This window comes from Acyrthosiphon pisum, chromosome A1 (assembly GCF_005508785.2).
Source record: "Acyrthosiphon pisum isolate AL4f chromosome A1, pea_aphid_22Mar2018_4r6ur, whole genome shotgun sequence".
In the NCBI taxonomy this organism is placed as follows: domain Eukaryota; kingdom Metazoa; phylum Arthropoda; class Insecta; order Hemiptera; family Aphididae; genus Acyrthosiphon; species Acyrthosiphon pisum.
Window position 1 is genome coordinate 75,027,164 of NC_042494.1, and position 23,040 is coordinate 75,050,203.

The 23,040-nt window shown below is 28.8% G+C and overlaps 1 protein-coding gene and 1 long non-coding RNA gene across 2 annotated transcripts in view; both read right to left on the bottom strand.

Annotated features, from left to right (window-relative positions):
- Positions 1–4,868: 4,868 nt before the first annotated feature.
- Positions 4,869–12,131, bottom strand: LOC115033757. The gene is made up of 3 exons (XR_003839068.1): positions 10,601–12,131; positions 8,537–8,627; positions 4,869–6,809 (listed from the first exon to the last, which is right to left on the bottom strand). It is a non-coding gene; the product is annotated as an uncharacterized LOC115033757 (long non-coding RNA).
- A 5,329-nt stretch (positions 12,132–17,460) lies between these two features.
- Positions 17,461–23,040, bottom strand: part of LOC100574626 (lipase member H-B) — a 9,021-nt gene continuing 3,441 nt past the window's right edge. Inside the window, exons 3-7 of the mRNA XM_003246187.4 lie at positions 21,264–21,415; positions 20,486–20,737; positions 19,532–19,738; positions 18,765–18,921; positions 17,461–17,718 (exon numbers count right to left, since the gene is read on the bottom strand). Of these exons, the coding sequence (XP_003246235.1) occupies positions 17,661–17,718; positions 18,765–18,921; positions 19,532–19,738; positions 20,486–20,737; positions 21,264–21,415 (826 nt within the window). The 3' untranslated portion in view covers positions 17,461–17,660. The remainder of the gene's footprint in view (positions 17,719–18,764; positions 18,922–19,531; positions 19,739–20,485; positions 20,738–21,263; positions 21,416–23,040) is intronic.

The following is a 23,040-nucleotide window of genomic DNA, read 5'->3' on the forward strand; positions in this document are numbered from 1 at the left end:
AAATATTCCTACTAATTATTTCTTAAATGAAGTATTCTTTATAGGGAACCAGGTAATCGATGTTTAAAACATTAAGCTACACTTAAATTTATAAAAATAAATAGAAGGTGGGTTTTGGCACCCGCAGGCAAATGCATTTTATAAATAAAAAAAAAAAAATTAGAAAAATATATACAGTAGGACTCTTAGTTAAAAAGAAAACAAAAATCTCAGGATTAAACATACAAAATATTCCTAATAATTATTTCTTAAAAGAAGTATTCTTTATAGAGAACCAGGTAATTGATATTCATAAAATTCAGCTAACATAAAATCATAAGAAAAAAAATTTCGAAGAAGGGTGTTGGCGCCCGCAGGCAAAAGCATTTTAGAAATCAAAAAAAAAAAATTAGCAAAAATTATACAGTAGGAACTCATAGTTGAAAAGAACAACTATAATCTCTATATTTATACTAATCAATTCATTAAAGAATGTTTATAATGAAGTCATCAGGTAATCAATGATGAAGGAATTGAGCTAGAAATAATATCATAAAAAAAAAATTCGAAGGAGGGTGTTGGCACCTGCAGGCAAATGCGTTTTAGCAATCAAAACAAAAAAAAATAGAAAAAAATGTACAGTAGGAACTCATTGTTGAAAAGAAAAACTACAATCTCTATATTTATAATAATCAATTCATTAAAGAATGTTTATAATGAAGTTATCAGGTAATCAATGATGAAGGAATTGAGCTAGAAATAATATCATAAAAAAAAAATTCGAAGGAGGGTGTTGGCACCTGCAGGCAAATGCATTTTAGCAATCAAAACAAAAAAAATAGAAATAAATATACAGTAGGACTCTTAGTTAAAAAGAAAACAAAAATCTCAGGATTAAACATACAAAATATTCCTAGTAATTATTTCTTAAAAGAAGTATTCTTTATAGAGAACCAGGTAATTGATATTCATAAAATTCAGCTAACATAAAATCATAAGAAAAAAAATTGAAGGAGGGTGTTGGCGCCCGCAGGCAAATGCATTATAGAAATCAAAAAAAAAAATTAGCAAAAATTATACAGTAGGAACTCATAGTTGAAAAGAAAAACTAAAATCTCTATATTTATACTAATCAATTCATTAAAGAATGTTTATAATGAAGTCATCAGGTAATCAATGATGAAGGAATTGAGCTAGACTTTAAATCATAAGAAAAAATTGAAGGAGGGTGTTGGTGCCCGAAGGTGAATGCATTTTAGAAATAAAAAAAAAAAAATTAGATAAAATTATACAGTAGGAACTCATAGTTACAAAGAAAAACTACAATCTCCAGATTTTTAAACAGAAAAAATATTCCTAATAATTAGCTCATTAAAGAAGGATTAATTATAGAAAACTAGGTAATCGATGTTTAAAACATTAAGCTACACTTAAATTTATAAAAAGAAATGGAAGGTGGGTTTTGGCACCCGCAGGCAAATGCATTTTATAAATCAAAAAAAAAAATAAGAAAAATGTATACAGTAGGACTCTTAGTTAAAAAGAAAAAGAAAATTCTCAGGATTAAACAGACAAAATATTCCTAGTAATTATTTCTTATAAGAAGTATTCTTTATAGGGAACCAGGTAATTGATATTCATAAAATTCAGGTAGCTTAATATCATAAAAAAAAAATTGAAGGAGGGTGTTGGCGCCCGCAGGCAAATGCATTTTAGAAATCAAAAAAAAAAAATTAGCAAAAATTAAACAGTAGGAACTCATAGTTGAGAAGAAAATCTACAATCTCTTTATTTATACTAATCAATTCATTAAAGAATGTTTAAAATGAAGTCATCAGGTAATAAAAGATGAAGGAATTGAGCTAGACTTTAAATCATAAAAAAAAAATTCGAAGGAGGGTTTTGGCGCTCGCAGGCAAATGCATTTGATAAATCAAAAAAAAAAAATAAGAAAAATATATACAGTAGGACCCTTAGTTAAAAAGAAAAATTACAATCTCCAGATTTTTAAACAGAAAAAATATTCCTAATAATTAGCTCATTAAAGAAGGATTAATTATAAAACCAGGTAATTGATGTTTATAAAATTCAGCTAGCTTAAAATTATAAAAAAAAAAAATTGAAGGAGGGTGTTGGCACCCGCAGGCAAATGCATTTTATAAATCAAAAAAAAAAATTAGAAAAATATATTCAGTAGGACTCTTAGTTAAAAACAAAAACAAAAACCTCAGGATTAAACAGACAACATATTCCTAGTAATTATTTCTTAAAAGAATTATTCTTTATAGGGAACCAGGTAATTGATATTCATAAAATTCAGCTAGCTTAAAATCATAAGAAAAAAAATTGAAGGAGGGTGTTGGCGCCCGCAGGCAAATGCATTTTAGAAATCAAAAAAAAAAAATTAGCAAAAATTAAACAGTAGGAACTCATAGTTGAGAAGAAAATCTACAATCTCTTTATTTATACTAATCAATTCATTAAAGAATGTTTAAAATGAAGTCATCAGGTAATAAAAGATGAAGGAATTGAGCTAGACTTTAAATCATAAAAAAAAAATTCGAAGGAGGGTGTTGGCGCTCGCAGGCAAATGCATTTGATAAATCAAAAAAAAAAAATAAGAAAAATATATACAGTAGGACCCTTAGTTAAAAAGAAAAATTACAATCTCCAGATTTTTAAACAGAAAAAATATTCCTAATAATTAGCTCATTAAAGAAGGATTAATTATAAAACCAGGTAATTGATGTTTATAAAATTCAGCTAGCTTAAAATTATTAAAAAAAAAAATTGAAGGAGGGTGTTGGCACCCGCAGGCAAATGCATTTTATAAATCAAAAAAAAAAATTAGAAAAATATATTCAGTAGGAACTCATAGTTGAAAACAAAAACAAAAACCTCAGGATTAAACAGACAACATATTTATACTAATCAATTCATTAAAGAATGTTTATAATGAAGTCATCAGGTAATCAATGATGAAGGAATTGAGCTAGACTTTAAATCATAAGAAAAAAAATTGAAGGAGGGTGTTGGTGCCCGAAGGTGAATGCATTTTAGAAATAAAAAAAAAAAAATTAGATAAAATTATACAGTAGGAACTCATAGTTACAAAGAAAAACTACAATCTCCAGATTTTTAAACAGAAAAAATATTCCTAATAATTAGCTCATTAAAGAAGGATTAATTATAGAAAACTAGGTAATCGATGTTTAAAACATTAAGCTACACTTAAATTTATAAAAAGAAATGGAAGGTGGGTTTTGGCACCCGCAGGCAAATGCATTTTATAAATCAAAAAAAAAAATAAGAAAAATGTATACAGTAGGACTCTTAGTTAAAAAGAAAAAGAAAATTCTCAGGATTAAACAGACAAAATATTCCTAGTAATTATTTCTTATAAGAAGTATTCTTTATAGGGAACCAGGTAATTGATATTCATAAAATTCAGGTAGCTTAATATCATAAAAAAAAAATTGAAGGAGGGTGTTGGCGCCCGCAGGCAAATGCATTTTAGAAATCAAAAAAAAAAAATTAGCAAAAATTATACAGTAGTAACTCATAGTTGAAAAGAAAAACTACAATCTCTATATTTATATCTTACTAATCTATTCGTTAAAGAATTTTTATAATGAAGTCATCAGGTAATCAATGATGAAGGAATTGAGCTAGACTTTAAATCATAAAAAAAAATTGAAGGAGGGTGTTGGCGCCCGGAGGCGAATGCATTTTAGAAATCAAAAAAAAAATTTAGAAAAAATTATACAGTAGGAACTCATAGTTACAAAGAAAAACTACAATCTCTAGATTTTTAAACAGAAAAAATATTCCTAATAATTAGCTCATTAAAGAAGGATTAATTATAAAACCAGGTAATCGATATTCATAAAATTCAGCTAGCTAAAAATCATAAGAAATAAAATTGAAGGAGGATGTTGGCGCCCGCAGGCAAATGCATTTTAGAAATCAAAAGAAAAATTTAGAAAAAATTATATTGTAGGAACTCATAGTGCAAAAGAAAAACTACAATCTCTATATTCTTAAACAGAAAAAACTATTCTTACTAATCAATTCATCAAACAATGATTATTAAGAATGCATCAGGTAATTAACGTTGAAAAAATTTAGTTAGACTTAAAATCATAAAAAAAAATTTAAGGTGGGATTTGGCGCCTGCAGGCAAATTCATTATATGATGTAAAAAAAAAATTAGATGAAATTAAATTCTTTAAATACCTACTCTTAAAAAAAAAATTAAAAATATATAACTATAACGAACTTGAGACTGCAATCTATAACCTCCAGGTTTTTATATTATTTAGTAAGTACACAGGTACTCAGTGTACTCCCAGGTATAACTGGTTAATGTTTAAAAACATTTTTACAAAAAAATCTACTATAGTTGAATATTTTGAATTTTGAATTTGAATCAAAAAAGAAAATTGTACGAGGAATACCTGGATGAAATAATAATACTATACCAGCAAACATGCTGGAAGCTAAATACTGTATTATACGTTTTAACTATAATATCCAAAAACTAGGTATGTTTACATAAAATTAAACAAACAGTTATTATGATCAGGGGTGTATAACCGTTATATATGTTTTAGAAAATGTATAAAAATTAACGCAATTTATTAAGGATACAAAAAAATTAAATGGGAAGAGGCCCGGCACGGACTCTTGTATGTGATTGTAATTTACGTAGGACATATAATAATGTTTAATTTAAAATAATATTGTGGTTGAGCTGGGTCTACAGTAAATTTTAAATTAAAAACTATAAAGTCTACATATGAATAAAAACATAGTAAGATATCTGTTGTGGTCTTTGTATGTATGTGCGGAAAACAATAGATTTAGTACAATATAAGAAAAAGTGGGAAGGAAACTTTGAGAATTCTTTGACAATAGGATATTAAAACACAAATCGATATTTTAAATTAAAACTCTATCGATTTTATAAACTTTCTATTTACAAAAACTTATAAGTATTGAAAACCTCATAAGCTCTTATAAAATAATATTTTGCTATATTTTAAAATACATTTTATAATTTGTTGTGGTAAAAAAATCATTAATTAAGGCTGGCTCTATTTAAGCTTTTAATTACCTATACTGGACACTGGTACAACTCTAGCTGGCAGTCTTTAAGACCGTGTTAAAAACTATGATGTCTTATAGGACAGGATCCTATCCTAACCAAATTAATAATATTTAAATATTTTCTTTCATTGTTATGTTTACAATATCGAATACCTGTATAGTTAGTAGGAAAAGATCATTGCAAAGCTCACGACCAGTGATGATAGTCATCTATCATCACCATAGCTTCAACTAACCTTCTTATGACTTATTAGGACACTTTGAATAAAAAGATCCTGAGTTGGTTGCCGAACTTCAGTGTTTGATTATCAAGTTGATCATTTGATTGTAGATACCTTAAGCTTAGATCAATTAATACTATGGATGGAGCCACACCCAGCTCACTCGTGTAAACAATTTGAAGCACATAATATATGCGACGAGTCTCTGGCATTTTTATGGATACATATCAGAATGGGCCCATATCCAGATAATTTAAAGCATATATTAGCGACAAGTATCTGACTAAGATACGTACGCAAAGAAAAATGTCTCATATTTATCTATGTGAATTGATATGTATCCAAAAAAATGTCAGAGACTCGTGGCATATATTATGTGCTTCAAATTGTTTACACGAGTGAGCTGGTCATGGCTCCATCCATAGTATTAATTGATCTAAGCTTAAGAGGTGTCTACAATCAAATTATCAACTTAATAATCAAACACTGAAGTTAAGCAACCAACTCAGGATCTTTTTATTCAAAGTGTTTTAATAACTATATTAACTTGGTAGTTTCAGACAAAAAGTCGAGTGGCCTTTGCAATTTAAGATTCTTTCCTACGTATTCGATATTGTTAACCTAACTATTGTACCTTCACACTCCTTTAAGTCCTTCTTCCCCCTTCTCACACAATTATACAGACTCAGCCACCCTCTTCCCACACCTCCATATATGATGGGAATTCTGCAGTCTATCCATCTCTTCTTAAGTCTTCTCAACCATCACTTTCCCTCTACATTTACTTCTTTATTCACTCTCACTATACCCTTATCATATACAGTGACTTCGGTCTACCTCAATCTAATCTCTCTTATATTCACTACAGTATATATATGCCACTCTACAACACTACACTACCTTTAATTAATACATTTCCTATTATATCTTCCTTTGTTCCTTACACACCCAACTTAATATTTTCATATCTGCTACACACAATCCGCTAACCTAACCTTACCTTAGATTTTTTTTCGTCTTTCCCTTTCATACGCCAAACATTCTGAAATCCTGTTGACCTCTTTCCTTATCCTCACCATATCATACATTTCCTAATTCCTATTCACTCAGTCTCTAGTCACCTACAAGTCATTGTACTTGATCAGCAGTGAAAATATTTAAATATCATTGAGCCAATTATCTACTCAAAAGAATTACATAACAAAAAAATATTACACCTGACCATTTCCTAATTTTTATCACGACTTTATTGATAGCCAGAATAGTGTTATACCAGTATAGTTACAATACAAATAATTGAAAAGTTGCGAGGAATACATATCCTGATCAATTAACAATAATAAAAAGAAACCTACTGAAAAATAAGTAAATACATACACCGTGTCCGAATGAAAATCTGCTATATAATTTGAGTCTTCGAAACACTGCAACGTTCGCACATTTCAGTCTGCTTATGATATATTATTCCCAATTGAAAATCTTCTCTGACGAATACCATTTCTGAAATAACACGCAGCCTGTAGTAAAATGTTCAACGACATTCTTATGACCTAAGCGTTACAGATATTATATTTTATAAATATATGTTAATTGTATAATGTACCTAACTATTAATGTGTTAGTTAATAGTTTGTATTTTAGAGCGGACTTCGGAAGCAATGAATGTTTTGATTTTACAATGATGTGTATATGATTCTTGTAAAACGATTTTCTTCTCTTGTTGTTATTCAACAACTATAAACTGTCGGTATTTAATTCGTCCGTCAAGTATTTAAACTATCATTTTCTATACTTTACAAAATGTTCAAAATATTTCCACTCGGTTTCAGTGATTTATAGACATTTTAATTATGAAATGTTTTTACTTCTGTATTCTATAAATGTCATTAAACTATTATTCGTTGGGTCAAAAAGCTTAAAAATAATACAAAGTTCCTCGTGAGTTGTATAATAGCAGATAATTATTAGAAATATATAAAAACGTTTTTTTTTATAGGCATTTAAGGTTCAAATTTCTAAAAAATTCATCATAATCTTGACAATTTGCAAAATATTTTGTAGTCAGATATTCACACGAAAATTTCTGTGTTTACCTATAATATGAAAATTTAATAAAAGATTTCTCATTAGTAGTTATAATAGCAGTTGAGAAACAGTAAAGATCCATAGGCACGATTTTCTTTTATAAGTAATCTAAGTTCAATTTCTAACAAAATTTATCTCAAACTGATAATACACAAATTACCATTAAGTAGTTAAAAATTTATAAAATGTTCAACTTTTATTGCTAAGGATTGAAAATTTAGAACAATAATTTTCATAATTAGTTCATACTGTAACCAAAAAATCTAAATAATCTATGAAAAACACAGTTAATTTTTACAGACATTAAAAGTTCCAATTTGAACGAAATTACTCATTAAAACAATGGATTATAACGATTTTAGTTATTTTTTTGTAATTTAAAAATAGTAGGTATTCGTGGATTTATAGAATTTTTTGAATATATTATTATAATTTATATACACGATGACACTTTCAAATGTAATCTTTTTGGCAAAAATGACTTAAACTACTGTTGTACTAAATAAATTAAACTCAATAAATTTATTTAATACCATACCAATAAATTATATATTGATTAATAATTTTTGGAACATTGTGTATGTTCTTGTAATGTACCTACCAATGTGTAAAAAATAAATAGATATAATAATAACTGTGAAATTTTTAGGGACATAATAGGCAACGCATTCGTACATGTATTACACTATTTATATATTATGTACCTATAAGGCTATACGACTATACGAATATGATACAGAAATTAGGTGAACAACAGAAGTTAAGTATGTTACACTAAATTAATAGTTACTTATAACTTATAATGTTGTATTTGGAAAAAAAATCAAAAGTTATAAATTAAAATTGTATCACGACTATTATCAGTAATAACATATATTTATTAAATTAAACCAAAACATATATATATACTTCAAGTACTCTATATAGCCATATAGGTATGCACCTATTAATTATAATATGTATTGTACGATTAGGGACAGGAAAAACGACGATGACGTTTATATCTCTCGTATTTTATAAATTTCTAGTTCAGAACTAAAATATGGGCCTACAACACTTAAATAGCACATTTTTCATGACATTAAATAATTATTTTAAGTCTTAAAAGTACATTTAAGCCCCAAAAGAATATGAAAACAAACCTTCTTTAATTATCGACTGTTTCGGTGGAGTCCGTGACGTGTGTGAGCTGCAATGCCGCGCGCCGATGAGGAAACGCTCCAGAATACACAACTTAAAATAATATTGTGATTTATGAAAAATAAAATTATACGGAACGCAGTAAGTTTTATGCACATATCTGCTTTGCATATTGAAATTTTAGAATTTTTAATCGACTGTGTCTTCTGCAATGACTTTGAGATTTGCCATAGAATATAAATGACAGATATTATACTAGGTACGTCAATATGACGAATCCACGGATATAATATAATGCAACTTTTTATATCAAAGAGTTCCGTGTTAAGAAACTATTTATTCATTAAAATTTGATATGACAATAAACCAAAATAGTTTATAATTTTGAATTCGAATTATAATAATATATTAATATAATAATATTAACATAATACCTAGGTATGTATTATTTAAATTATTATTTTCGTTTATTAATTTAATTATTGATTAAGATAATGAATAAATATCAGAAGTACAAGTATATTTTTATGAGAGCATATTATTGTATTTTATGAATCATTTAATAAAAATGTGATAGAGCAAACATAAAGGCATACAGTAAACACATCAATTTTACAGTAAAAACTAGATTTTTATAATTCCTGGTCCATCATTTTCTCCTAATACTGCTGATTACAAAATTAATAATTATGATTTAATATGTTTATTTTAAATGTACCGGATATATTTTAGATTTTAGATTCTGAGCGGATCGATGACTGTCTTAATTTTACAATGATGTGTTCTTTAATTTTGTAATTTTTTTTAATTATTTTTTCTTGTGGTCTGTGTAAACGATAAGTAGGTATACGTAATAAAGATTCAATTTTCATATATAATATTTTATTATATGCACTCAGCATGTATTCATGTGTTTATTTTTAGTTTAGTTGTAGGTATTTAGTAAATAACAATAGGTACCTATACGAAATCGTGTTTTCGGATAACAGTTTATTGTTTGTATTAGTACCTACAGGGAATTACATTTTGTAAGATTTTAATTTAGTAGGTGTAATGCGTAACTGATGTACAAATGTCTTTTTGGTTTTTTAAGGCTGTTGTATGATCAAATTATGATTATCCTTGCATTAAATTGTTAGGATTTTTTCATATGAATAACAACATTTTATAGAAGATATTTACATATATATAAATCTATCAGAAACTATTTAACACTGAATGTTGATAGTAAAAAGCTATTAAAATATCTATTATTTGAATTTATTTGTTAATAACAATTAAGACTTAGCAGTTATATTAGCAGTAATCTTGTTCCTTTCACAAAATGTTTTTTAATTATTCTTAATTCAATTTAGATCAAGTGATCTATGAATAATCATTCAATGATGAATTTAATAGTTACATTCCCGATTACATTAATTGGATTATAAATAAGAATAAACTATAGTTTCCAGCTTTTACTACAACATTATTTAATATTATATAATATCTATATTTAGCCATCTAGGATATAAACTACACTAAAAAAGCTGTAAGTATGCTAATGAAATTTATGGCGTGTATAATGTATTTATGTATATAAAATATAAAGATTAATAACGTTATATTGTTTTAAATACTTCGCGCAAATCTAAGGTGATACCAGGCGTATTATAGTATAGGTAACAGTGGCGTAGCCAGGATTTTTTCGGGGGTGGGGGGGGCTCATCGCCTTTTACACTTTTACGCATTAAATACCTATTAGCACAGATAGGTAGCTAAAAAGTGTTAATATTTATAGTATATTTTTAAATATTTTAAATTTATTTATTTATTTATTTATTAATTTAACGGGCGAGCCCAATTACAATAGTATGTGGAATATAAAATAGTATGTACATAATGGTTATTGTGGAATATAAAATAGTATAAATATATATATAATGATTGTTGTGGAGGTACAAAAATATTTTAAGTGAATAAATTTCTAAGATATAAATTAAATGAACTCACAGAATAACAAATAAAAAGATCGACATTAAAATTATTTACATGTTGCATACATCTAATTAAGGGGGCGTTCTTACCATATAAAGCGCGCTGGAATGGCACATAAAAGGTGTCTGTCTGTCTAGTTGAATGACCAGGAACTAGAAATGATATATTTGACAAAAGATCAGGACAGTAAATATATCCATTTAATAGTTTAAATATAAAGCTAATATCGTTTTTAATCCTTCTGTTTTGAAGAGTATCAATGTTTAGATATAGTAACAATGGTTCATATGAAGTGTGAGGCAAACGTTTAATATTACACTTGATGGATATAAGTCTCAAGAAACGATTTTGAATCGCCTCAATAGAATAAATTGGACCTAGTGTGTATGGAGACCATATTATGGGCGTGGTGAAATGACGACGCGCGACGGTCTTTGGACTGTTCAGTCTCGCGTATTTTATATATTGTGCTTTTGGGATTAAACTTATAAATGCTTCTACGTCACCCAGTTAACAGATTGCCCGTGGCAATAAATTTTTAATTTAAGTCTAAAAAGTAAATGTAAAATAGTAATAATATGAAAACAAACTTACGCGTAAACATCGACTCTTCCGGTGAAACCTATAGCTACAGTGCCGCCGTCGCCGAAGAAACAGCTATCTTCATCCATCTTCATCTCGCTCCGAACTGAAACTTGATAGTATCGAAATATTTTAAACATAAATCGTGATATATACAGCTTAACGAACTGTCCGTCTATATTGATGGCTAATTATTTTTTTGTTCACTCAAATCAAATACAATATATTATATACAATATATATTACAATATATATACTAATAATACAATAGTATTTGCTGAAATTATTAGAATTGTTAATCGTCGCCGACAAATTTCGACAATTGACGATTGCCATAGATATTATAAAATATATTATTAAATATGATAAATCCATAGAACTTATATATTATACTCAGTACCTATACGGTATATCATGGACTATTAGACTATTAGACTATTAGTTAGACTAGAAATTCGCTAGACTTAACCGGTGTGAAAAATAATGCACCGGGATGTTTGCACCATATCATTTACATGGTTCATAGTGTGGGATAATTAGTGTGGGATAGTGTGGGATAATTTTAAGTCGGTTGTTTTTTTTGTAGCGAATTTCTAGAGAGTCTATCATAAAAAAAATGTATATATATTAAAAACAATCTAATAACGCTTGCAGGTCTATTACTAGCTAAACTTGGTATAGATAGCACCATAGAACATAAATCATAATATTATGTTTAATTTAAGACGTATGACTAAAATATTTTATGTCAATAATATGAATCAGTACAAATGTACTGAGCGTTCGGCAATTGGCAGCATTAAACTATTATCACAAAAAAACCAGTGGAAATATTCAAAAATAAATACAATATACCTACAATAAAGGCAATATATCGTACTGCGATGACGGCCCACAGTGGTCTGAAAGTGAACATTAGACAGTCTTAATTGACTATTTTTAAATTTGGAAAACTAAATTTTTTTTTTACACATTAAAGTTATAACCGTTGAAATGCCATACATTTCTATTATATTAGTAATTTTTCTAGAATTTAAAACAATGATATTTATTTTATTTTTCTTATTTTATTATTCTGTCTAACTATATTCTTTTAGATTCTGAGCGAAGCGATGAATGTATTGATTTTACAACGGTATGTGTATTTTTTTTTCATTAATTTTTTTTTTTTCATTTTTGTGTCTGTGTACACGATAAGTAGTCAAAATAATGCTTCGATTTTCGACTTCAGTATCTTGTTCCATGGGAGAGTGAATATTGTTGGTGCATTGGGGAGGTCATAATTTAAAATTCCCAAAAATTTTCAAAAGCACTGTGAAAAAAAAAGAAAAATTAATGAAAAACGGGAATTTATATGCAAAATCGAGTTTTCACAAAATCGACTTTGGTTTCTGGTGTAACTTTAAAACAAATAACCTTAGATACATGAAATGTTCACACATTTTTAGTTTCCAATTTTATTAGTTTTTGTTTCTATGAATTTCAATAAAACTTAATTTGTAGGGTAAAAATACTTGAAAATTCAATACAAGTCTACTACTATATTGTTACTTTGACATTTGAATAATATTAAAAATCCTTAGTCACAGATTTTTTTATAAGCATTTAAAGTTCAAAAATTAACAAAATATGGAAAAATCAAGAAAAATTAGCAAATTATTTTGAGTTAAGAATTCATAAAAAATTTTCTTTTTAGATCTTAAAATATTATAAATTTATAAATTTTTCTTTAAAGATTTTAAAATATAATACAAGATTACTTACAAAATTATCTAACTTAATAAAAAAAAAAAAATGTCTTTAAGCAGGTAAAATCAAATTTTTATGAGCGTTTGATATTCAAATTTTTACAACAATGGATATTCATTCGATTTCTCATGTAACAATTTTCTTATTGTGTTGTAATTCAAAAACGAATAATTGTAGATACATAAAAATTTCACTGAATGCTTATTTTCTCAATTCTTATACTTGATACAATTTTCAAAATTTTTTAAATTGTTTTGACCAGTTTACGAAGAGTTTCATGTTTCACTTTTTTTTTTATTTTTTTTTCTATGAATATCAACAAAGTTTTATCTGTTGTAAAAATTTAATACAAGGCTCCTGATGTATTGTTACAATAGCAGTTGAAAAATATTAAATATACATAGACACAATTTTTTTTTTATAAGCATTTAAAGATCAAACTTTGACAAAATGTATCAAATTTAAAATTGAATAATTATTTTGTAGGTCCCTAGTTAAAAATGTATAAAATGTTCAACTTTTATATCCAAGGATTCAAAATTTAAAACAAGATACCACGTAAGTACTAAGTAGTTCATTCTGTTACCAAAAAATCTAAAAAATAAATTTACACAGTTTATTTTTATAGTCATTTTAGGTTCAAATTTGGACGAAATTACATATTAAAAACCTATAGAATAAGTATTTTAGTTATTTTATTGTGATTGTATAATATTATTCGTGGGTACTTGAAACTTCTAAAGTATACTATTATTTATAACTCTTATAACTCGATTTAACTCTTTTAGATTTTTTATATAAATATTTTCAACTTTGATGATCAGCTGGTGGTCTCCGAAGTTTCATTCTTTATTGAGCTTATTATTGTGAATAGGCTTTTCTGTTTAAGAATCTGGAGATTGTAGTTTGCATTATTTAGTGTGTTCCTACATTAAAATTTTCCAAATTTTTTTTTGGTTTTCTAAAATTAATTTGCCTTTCTTTGGGCGCCCACGTCTCAATTACAATTTTTTTTCACAACTTCAACTCTATAGTCGATTTGTTTGTATAGATTTTTTAGGCATTGATAATCTGGTGACTTCAAAATAATCATTCTTTAATGAACTAATTATACTTAAATAAATATTATTTCAAGATAAGTATTAAGTATGTATGTAAGCTTGTTGATATCAATAACAATAATTTTCACCCACGAAAAAATGAAAATTATAAGCTGCATTCTTCATCGTGTACAGTTGATATACAATTTTATCAAAATAAAAAAAAAATAATTAAGAATTAATTCGTGAAATCAAACTTTTCATTAAAAGATGACCATTTCATAAAATAGAAATAGATATTTTATACTTCGGGTTCAAATTTGGACGAAATTACAAATTAAAAAACCTATAGAATCATTAGTATTTTATTTATTTTACTAAACCCCTACCCCCCCCCCCCCACCCTTAACCACTATTGCACTATACTATGAGAATCTGACTGAAAAAAAAGTTGGGTCGGAAAAGCAGTGAAAAGTTGCCCTAGTCTAATAAAAACTGAAATGACGCCACTGGTCACACAATAATTGATAGTATACCGAGTTGCATGAAAAATTGAATATTATAATGGGTAAATAACATTTAATGGACCCTATTATGTCCACCATGATACAATGAATAACGATAAAGAATAACCGATATTTTGTCCAATTTGATTTCAACGATAAATCATTGTAAACGATGAAAAACGATTTGGAGTAGAGACTGTTTGTAAATATCTATATCTAGAGATATGTTTAGTTATATTAACGTTTTTATTGTATTACTAGCTGATCCCGTGCACCTCGTCGCCCATTAAAAATACCTACTCCATATGTATTTTACAGATTATATTAATCTCTAAACGTTAATTAACATAATCAAAAAGGGATTATTATTCCGAAAGGGATCCATTATTCCGATGGCCACGCTTGGGTGTGTGCTGTAATTAATATCGGCATCATAGTGTAGTGCACAAAGGTTCAATTCGGTGGTTCGTCTGGATCGAGCACCCATTACTCGCATGGTCCCCAATCTGGTTTCTCTTTGCTCGTCTGTCCCGGATGAGCGCGCCCTAGACTGACATTCTCGGTTTGTCCTCGGGCCCGGGACCGCCGTTCTCGGTCGGTACTCATCCTGGCTTCTCTTTGCTCGTCTGTTTCCGCGGCTCGTGTTTCCCGCTTCTTGCGTGCTAGAACTGCGGGACTATTTATCGATCGTTTGTTGTTGGGCATAATAAATTAACTAATAATAGTAGAAATTCTTATAATAGTTGCAATTGAATTCGGTTATAAATATGAATCGTTGGGCACTATAATAAATAACAAACATTTTAAACCATTGGCAACCAATAATTATTATTATTATAGCTTTGAAACCCACGGTAACTATTTAAAAACAAAAAGGTCCATAAGTTTCAAAATATTATATAATTGTTTGCCATGGGTAGTTGGACACACCCGTACTATATCTGATCCTGTGCAATTCGTTGCCCATTAAAGACCTATAATTATAAACAACACTCATGGTAACCTTGGTAACCATAGTAACCATGGATCATGGTAACCTTAATAACCATGAAATCTTGGTAACCTTAGTAACCATGGCAACATTGGTAACCATAGTAACCATGGATCATGGTAACCTTAATAACCATGAAATCTTGGTAACCTTAGTAACCATGGCAACCTTGGTAACCATGGTAACATGGACACACAGACACACTGACATACATTCATTTTTATATATATATAGAAGATTCCCTGGTCGCGTTTGTTCTGATGCACCATAAGTATAAAAATCAGGGAAAAAAGTTTTTCGCTCCGTAGAGTAATATAATATAGATGGTAAAAATTATTCATCAACAAACATTTTTACGTTATTTTTCGTCTACTTTTTGAAAACAGGACATTTTATCGTCCCGAAAACGGGACTATCCCGTTTAAAAAGTGACGTATGGTCAATTTAGACTCTTATAACACCTAACTGTTAAAACTTGTCATTGTCTATCAAAGTAACATCACCAACATCACCCATAACAGTTTTTCAATGATAACTATTTTAAATTTATATACGTGTTTTATTTTGCATATGTATATTACCTGTGTTGTTTCCCTTGCGTTCACGACAGCAGTCTTAAGTATTTGCTACCTACAAATGCTATTTGTTAATGTTTTTTTTTTTAAATAATAATAATACCTACATTTCTAGTAGTAGTGTTTAAAGGTCCCGGTGCCAGTTTTTCAAATTGTCCACAATTCTATATAATTTGAAAATTAAATTTTATATTTAAGTTGCCACCTCAATTATAAGACTTATCCACTAATCTACAACTCGATACCTATTTAGGGGAGGGGGGGTTGATAGGGTGTATTATACCGAAAAAAATGACTTTACGGGAATAACTCTTAAGCTTTGTAGAATTGTTGAATTTTGATGACTATTTTTTTATCTGAAAGAAGATGACTTCCTACAACCCACATCGATCTTTGATTTTGTATTTTATTTCAAATAATTGTATAAAAAAATGTGTAAAAAAATGCTTTTTATCTTGTATTTTTTTAGAAATATTATAAAGTTGGAGAATAAGATATTGAAAAACAAAGATCGACGCGAGCTGTAGAATATTTCCCTTTAGCAATTAAAAAAAATATTATGAAATTTGGTTGATTCTACAAGGCGGTATTGTTATTCCCACGGAGTGTATTTTTGAAGACAAAATGGCATCGGCCCCAGGCGCCTTAATAAATATTATTTTAAAAATTAGGCAACTATCTAAATTTGAAAGTTTTATAGGTAGTAAAAATTACATTACCTGTTTAAACTATTTATAGGTACGTATTACTAGTTGTACCTATATCATAAAATGGTACCTAATGTTGAGTAATGTATAACCAACATATAAATAACATATATTTTAAGACTTTTATATTTAGAACTATATAGGTAGTAATTATTAGGAAGGATCATATAAATCGAAAGAAATTGTTTAAAAGAGGGACGAAACTAAAATCACTTCTCAATAAAAATCACACGTCCGCCGAAATTATAAGAGCCTCATAAAAATAGTCAGTTAGTTTCGTCCACTCTTATTAATGAATAATGTCTCAAATACGCCGTTCTAAAAACCTTAAATACAAATTAATCTCGTACATTTCTACAATGTAACCTAACTTCATAGATATATATTCTAGAAGAACTAATGTCTAATAGGTAATTATAGGTAGGTATAGGTATTACAGTTTTATCACATGTAATTCATAGTAACTATGACCAAATGGCCTGTTAAAAATGGCTATAGCGTTTATTGATGTCACTCAAGTATCGCAGCAAAAAATGTTCTAAAGTCATGTATGTATTCATTTATTTTTAATAGGAATTCGTTGTACAATATATGATTCTTGTAGGTAATATCAGGGAACAGTAAAAATATTAGAATAATGAATGTAGGTCAACGATGAGGTCCTATTCATTCCTTGACAATAATTATTGACCAAGTGGAGCATGCTTGGCTGCAGCAGCATATATTATAATACCAAAGGACTAAAACTTCGTTAATTAATTGTCTTGGGTTGAAGCATTTAAATAACCAACACATAATATATTATAATATGAATAAATATTGTTTGTTTGTTTATTAGCGTATAACTATATTATGTACAAGCAACAAAAAAATAGTATTTATCGCATGTACCTCGACAGGTGATTATCATAATATGACATGTTTTGAAGTTTGAACGTATCCATATTATATCTAGTGCATGTTGGTTATAATATATTGCATAGGTAGTAATATATAAACTTAATAAATACCAAAAGGACTCGATCGGTTGGTCTTCAAGTAGAAATCACCCCGAGCACTAGAGAATAGCAACATTAATTAGTGATTAGATTTATTGACACAGATATACCTTGTCACAAAGTATATGCTTAGGCATAAAAATACAAAAATAACTGATTTTAACAAAAAGTCACGTCAAGTAACTGCCATTAAGTGACTGTCTCGATTTATACAACCGATTGGCATAAGATATTATTTGTTCCAAACTATTCAGAACCAGAATTATTAGTAATACGTAATAGGTACATACTAAATATACTTGCTTATTAAACAATATAGGTACCATCGTGTAATTACCTACCAATTATCATTCTTCAACAATAGCCGCGATAATAATACTAAAATAGTTAACAGGATGTCAGTGAACTGTATTTAGTTTTCTCTCTCTGGCCCACGCGCAGCATAGACAAAATGCATTAACGCAGAATCAATTTTTTCTAAGTTTTTAAGTAATCGTAAAGTAAAATCACCCATTACAAAAAAGATAGAGAATAATATTTTTGAGAGAATGACATATCGATTTTATATTTTATTGTTATTTGACTTTGTATTCGACTTTCAAAATAAAGAAAAAAATGTTGTACATATAATCATGTTTAAATTGTTTTGAGACAATATTTAGACAAATCGATATGACATTCCTTCATAAATATTATTCTTTATATTTTTTGTAATGGGTTACTCTAAGATTACTTAAAAACATAGAAAAAATTATTCTGCGTAATTGCGTTTTGTCTATGTTGTGCGTGGGCCAGAGAAAGAAAACAAATAGTGTGCTGACATCCTCTTAACATTTCTCTATAATGAAAAATAGTAGCATATTGATTATTAATGCAAGTTTATTTTGTGACCTATGATAGTATCAAATATAATATTATAATTAGTCTAAGACAATGTAGGTATATCGTATATGTATAGATTTCAAATTTTTACAATTCTCACTAAAAAAGTGATTTTGGTACATTGAATTAACGATTAAAATTAAATTGTTTGCAACAATTATTGACCATTATAGATTAGGATTCGGACAGCTGATGCCCATTTTGGATATAATATTATATTCACCTGTTTATTGCGTCGTGTCCCATCAAAATTTTAGAGTTGTTTACACACTCGTCCGACTTAAAGGCCGACCATGTATCGCATTGTGTCGCGACTAAAGATTTTCTATAGTACACTGAGTCAGCATAGAGATGGTACGCTCTCGAATGACTGCCAATTACTATAATCAATTCAATAATAGTATAATATTATTGTAACGTGTATTTAATGTATTCTTTTCTATACGGTTACTTTGTCAACATTTAAAATAATTATGCATAATAATATAAAGTATTATGTAGGTACATTAATTTTAATACGTGCTCATTTTCGTGACTGAGAGGTAAAATGTGTTTGTACGATTTATAGTTACATAACATTTATCATAATATTAGCATTGCATTAAAATATTAAACTGTATATTGCAATAATTTCTTAGATTTGATATTATAATATATTATATTTTTTTCAATTATCAAATACAAAACTAATTTGTTATTTATTAAAAAACAAATAATATAAAGACTTAAAAAAAAATTATAAATTATATCTATAAATATTGTATATACATTTTTTACTTAATTTACTTAAAAATATTTTATTTCCAATATTTCATGAACGAGGCTTATCATAATATTATACAGTTCATTTAGGCCAAACAATAGCGTTATTCGTCGTTTATCGATTGCGCGATGCCGCACATGATTAGAACAACTAAAATACATTTTTCGTCGACAACGTACCCAATATTAGACACTTAGAATTTGCAAGTATAGTAAGTGTATACTTACTGGGCCCTATCATCCTGAACAAGACTTCATATCCCGGTTGGGGTGCTTTTCCGCCGTTGGGATAGAAATCGGCGTGGCCTAAACTTTCCATAACGCCAAGAGTCCCTCCGGTCGTGTGTATCACGTCCACAAAGTCGGCATCGTCTATGCTCAAGCGTTCATTCTGGAAAGGAATAAACTCAAACCCCAAGGCGGCTGGATCGAGACCTATATTAAATCGCGGTGTCTTAAAATACTATATTATTAAATAACGTTAACTGTAAATTTTAACTTTGTATTTTATCGATTACGCGCACGTTACGTTACATAATATGATATAATAGTACCCATGCGAAAACAATTATTGATTACTAGATATTGGTATAATATGGTAACAATTTATAAGTATAAATAATGAACACTGTTGGTCTAATATTATGCCTATAAGGATACGTTAAATACCTAGATATTTCACGAATAAAATAATCGTTACCAAAACTAATTATAATAACATTCAAAGACATCATCAAACGCTGTAATCAAAAAATCATTCGTTTTCCAATTAAAAAACTTTATGTTTTAACATTATTTTATTTTGAATTGTATTTTAAATATTATAAATGTGTAAAAATAATATACACTATAAATATATATATAGTATCTACGTATCACGTATGGTCGAATGTTGAATAATACATTTTAAAATGCTTTTAATGAAAATCCGTATCTATATAGTGGCTCCCTTATATTTAATTGATATTGACAAACTGATCACAAAATATTCATTTTTAATCAAAGCGTCGGTTATGACTCGCGGATGTCACTTTTTTTTTATCCGATTAATAATTAAACGTTGATCAAAATTATTTACTTCGAGTGGTGTTGTGTTCAAACATTCGGTTATAAATTACAATGATAAATCGGTCGGTCATTATTTAACATTGTATTAGTATATTATACGTCTAGTCTGCTCACCGGTGATTCTGCCGATTTTTCCCGACTTAAAATTAGAACCGCAAGACCCCATGACGTGGGCACCGAGACTGTGACCTATTAAATGTATGTCCGACGCTTGTGTCCCTGTGTATGCGACCATACGATCCAAAAATTCGGCGATCACATTACCCACGGGTGCGGTCATGATAGCCGGTTTGTGATAGATGATATTTTTTGCGATATTACTCCAATCCACCGATATCACGTTGTACCCTCCAGCATCGACATATGCTATGAATATTATGTAAACAGCCATAATTATTGTACGGTTAAGTATATTATAATTTATAGGTAGGCTGCACCTATATACTTATAACACAGATTATGGTTACAAATAGTTACAAATTGTGTTTAATAAATTACAAATGGTTTTGGACCATTTTGTTGACTTGGGGGGGGGGGGCAGCCCTTCATTGAGAAATTACCCATTGCTTGAAAAAAACGAGGTTACAAATTCTAAAAACTTGGTTACAAATGGTTACAAATTGAGAAAATAAGGTTACACTAATTTTGAAAAATGTCTTATAAAGTTGGGGGCTAACTTGCATACGTATAAAAATATGTATATAATTATTATAATCTGAAGTACCTAATATTATATAGAATAACATATTTTTGTATTAGTTTACTATTTTTCGTACACCTTAGCAATTCATAATTAATTAAATATTTAAATATAGTTTATCATTTGTACCGTATGGCTCTTAGGATATTATGCAAAATCGTGTGAACGGGCTTGTCTTAACATATAACGTACCGGTTTTAATGGTAAACACTCCAGTGAAATTATCGTCTGACGCAAGCCATCCGTGAGTAATGACTTTTAAAGGGTAATCGTCAATCCAATAGTCGAGTACACTTGATTCGTTACCAAATTCAATTTCTATTGGTTTATCATTTCCGAGAATACTATTTGGATAGATAAATAGTCTATATTATCAAAACACTGTAAAGTGTAAACTTAAAAATAAAATATGTTAATGTTATTACATCTAAAAACTAATAGCTCACAATTTCATAAAAGATGACATTTAGAAAAAAATGTATATGTTAACATTGAATTAATGATAAAATATTTATTGAATATAACTAATCCAAACATTATATTCTATCGTATTATAACATTTTTTTTTTTTTTAGGGTTAAGGCTTCAACTGATAAGGTTATTAGTCTGTGGTACTGTAGGGGAGGGAACTATAGTTTATTTTCACGTGTGTGTTGGTTTTGGCAGGATTTTCGATTTGGGCACCCATAGGTATCTGCCATGCCCGGGTAGAGGATGGCAGCACTTGTTCTCCGGACACCGTACTTGCCCGGAGAAAAATTCCACCCAGTGGTCGAGAATCGAACCGACGACGGCAGCGCCGCGACCGACACCTTTACCGCTCGGCCACCTCGTCCCCCTATTATAGCATTATTCGATTGGTCTTAACAAATTATGAAAATACTTATATTGAAAAACTAGACGGTATATTTTAGTACGAGAGGGTGGCATTCGAGTCCTACAATTTTTAAGATTTATTTAATTTACTGAGGTTAGCATCTCCTGTTAAAATGATCAAGTTCTATTTATATTTACTGGGTGATACTTTTATTATTGAACACTCATTATGTCAAAAAGTATAAATGTTTTGGAAAACAGTTTTTTATATGGTTTCTAGTCGTTAAAAAACAACATTTATAAAAAAGTGTTTTTAGGGTTCCGTAGCAAAAAACAGAACCCTTATAGATTCGGCATGTCCGTCTGTCTGTCCGTCCGGGTGTCACAGCCACTTTTCTCCGAAACTATAAGAACTACAATAAACTTGGTAAGTAGATGTGTTCTGTGAACCGCATTAAGATTTTCACACGAAAATAGAAAAAAAAAAAAGTTCCCCAATCCCCATACTTAGAACTGAAACTCAAAAATGTTTTTTCATCCAACTCATACATGCGGGGTATCTATGGATAGGTCTTCAAAAATTATATTGAGGTTTCTTATATTATTTTTTTCTAAATTGAATAGTTTGCGCGAGAGACACTTCCAAAGTGGTAACATGTGCCCCCCCCCCATAACTTCTAAAATAAGAGGATCATAAAACTAAAAAAAAATTTATGATGTACATTACCATACAAACTTCTACCGAAAATTGGTTTGAAAAAGGTCTAGTAAGTAGTTTTTTTTAATAAATAAATAAGTAAATAATAATTATAATTCGCGCGGGGAGCATGTTCAAACTGTGCTTACCCGAGCGGGTAATATTATTATAATATTAGATAAGACTTCAGCTGGACCTGGTGGTGGTGGAGCCAAAGTTCATGCCGGCTGAATGAAACGACTTATTATTTATGCTACTTGTTGCTACGGAATCCTTCATATTCGAGTCCGACTCGCACTTGGCCGCTTTTTTTTCTTTTTTTGAATGACAACGTATGGTTTTAATTTCATATTTCAAACAAAATATTCATCTAGTATATATAATTATTTAGATACATAAAATTCGAATTTAGGAAACAGTAGTTTATAAGTTGTAAAGTATATTTGAAAATTTAGA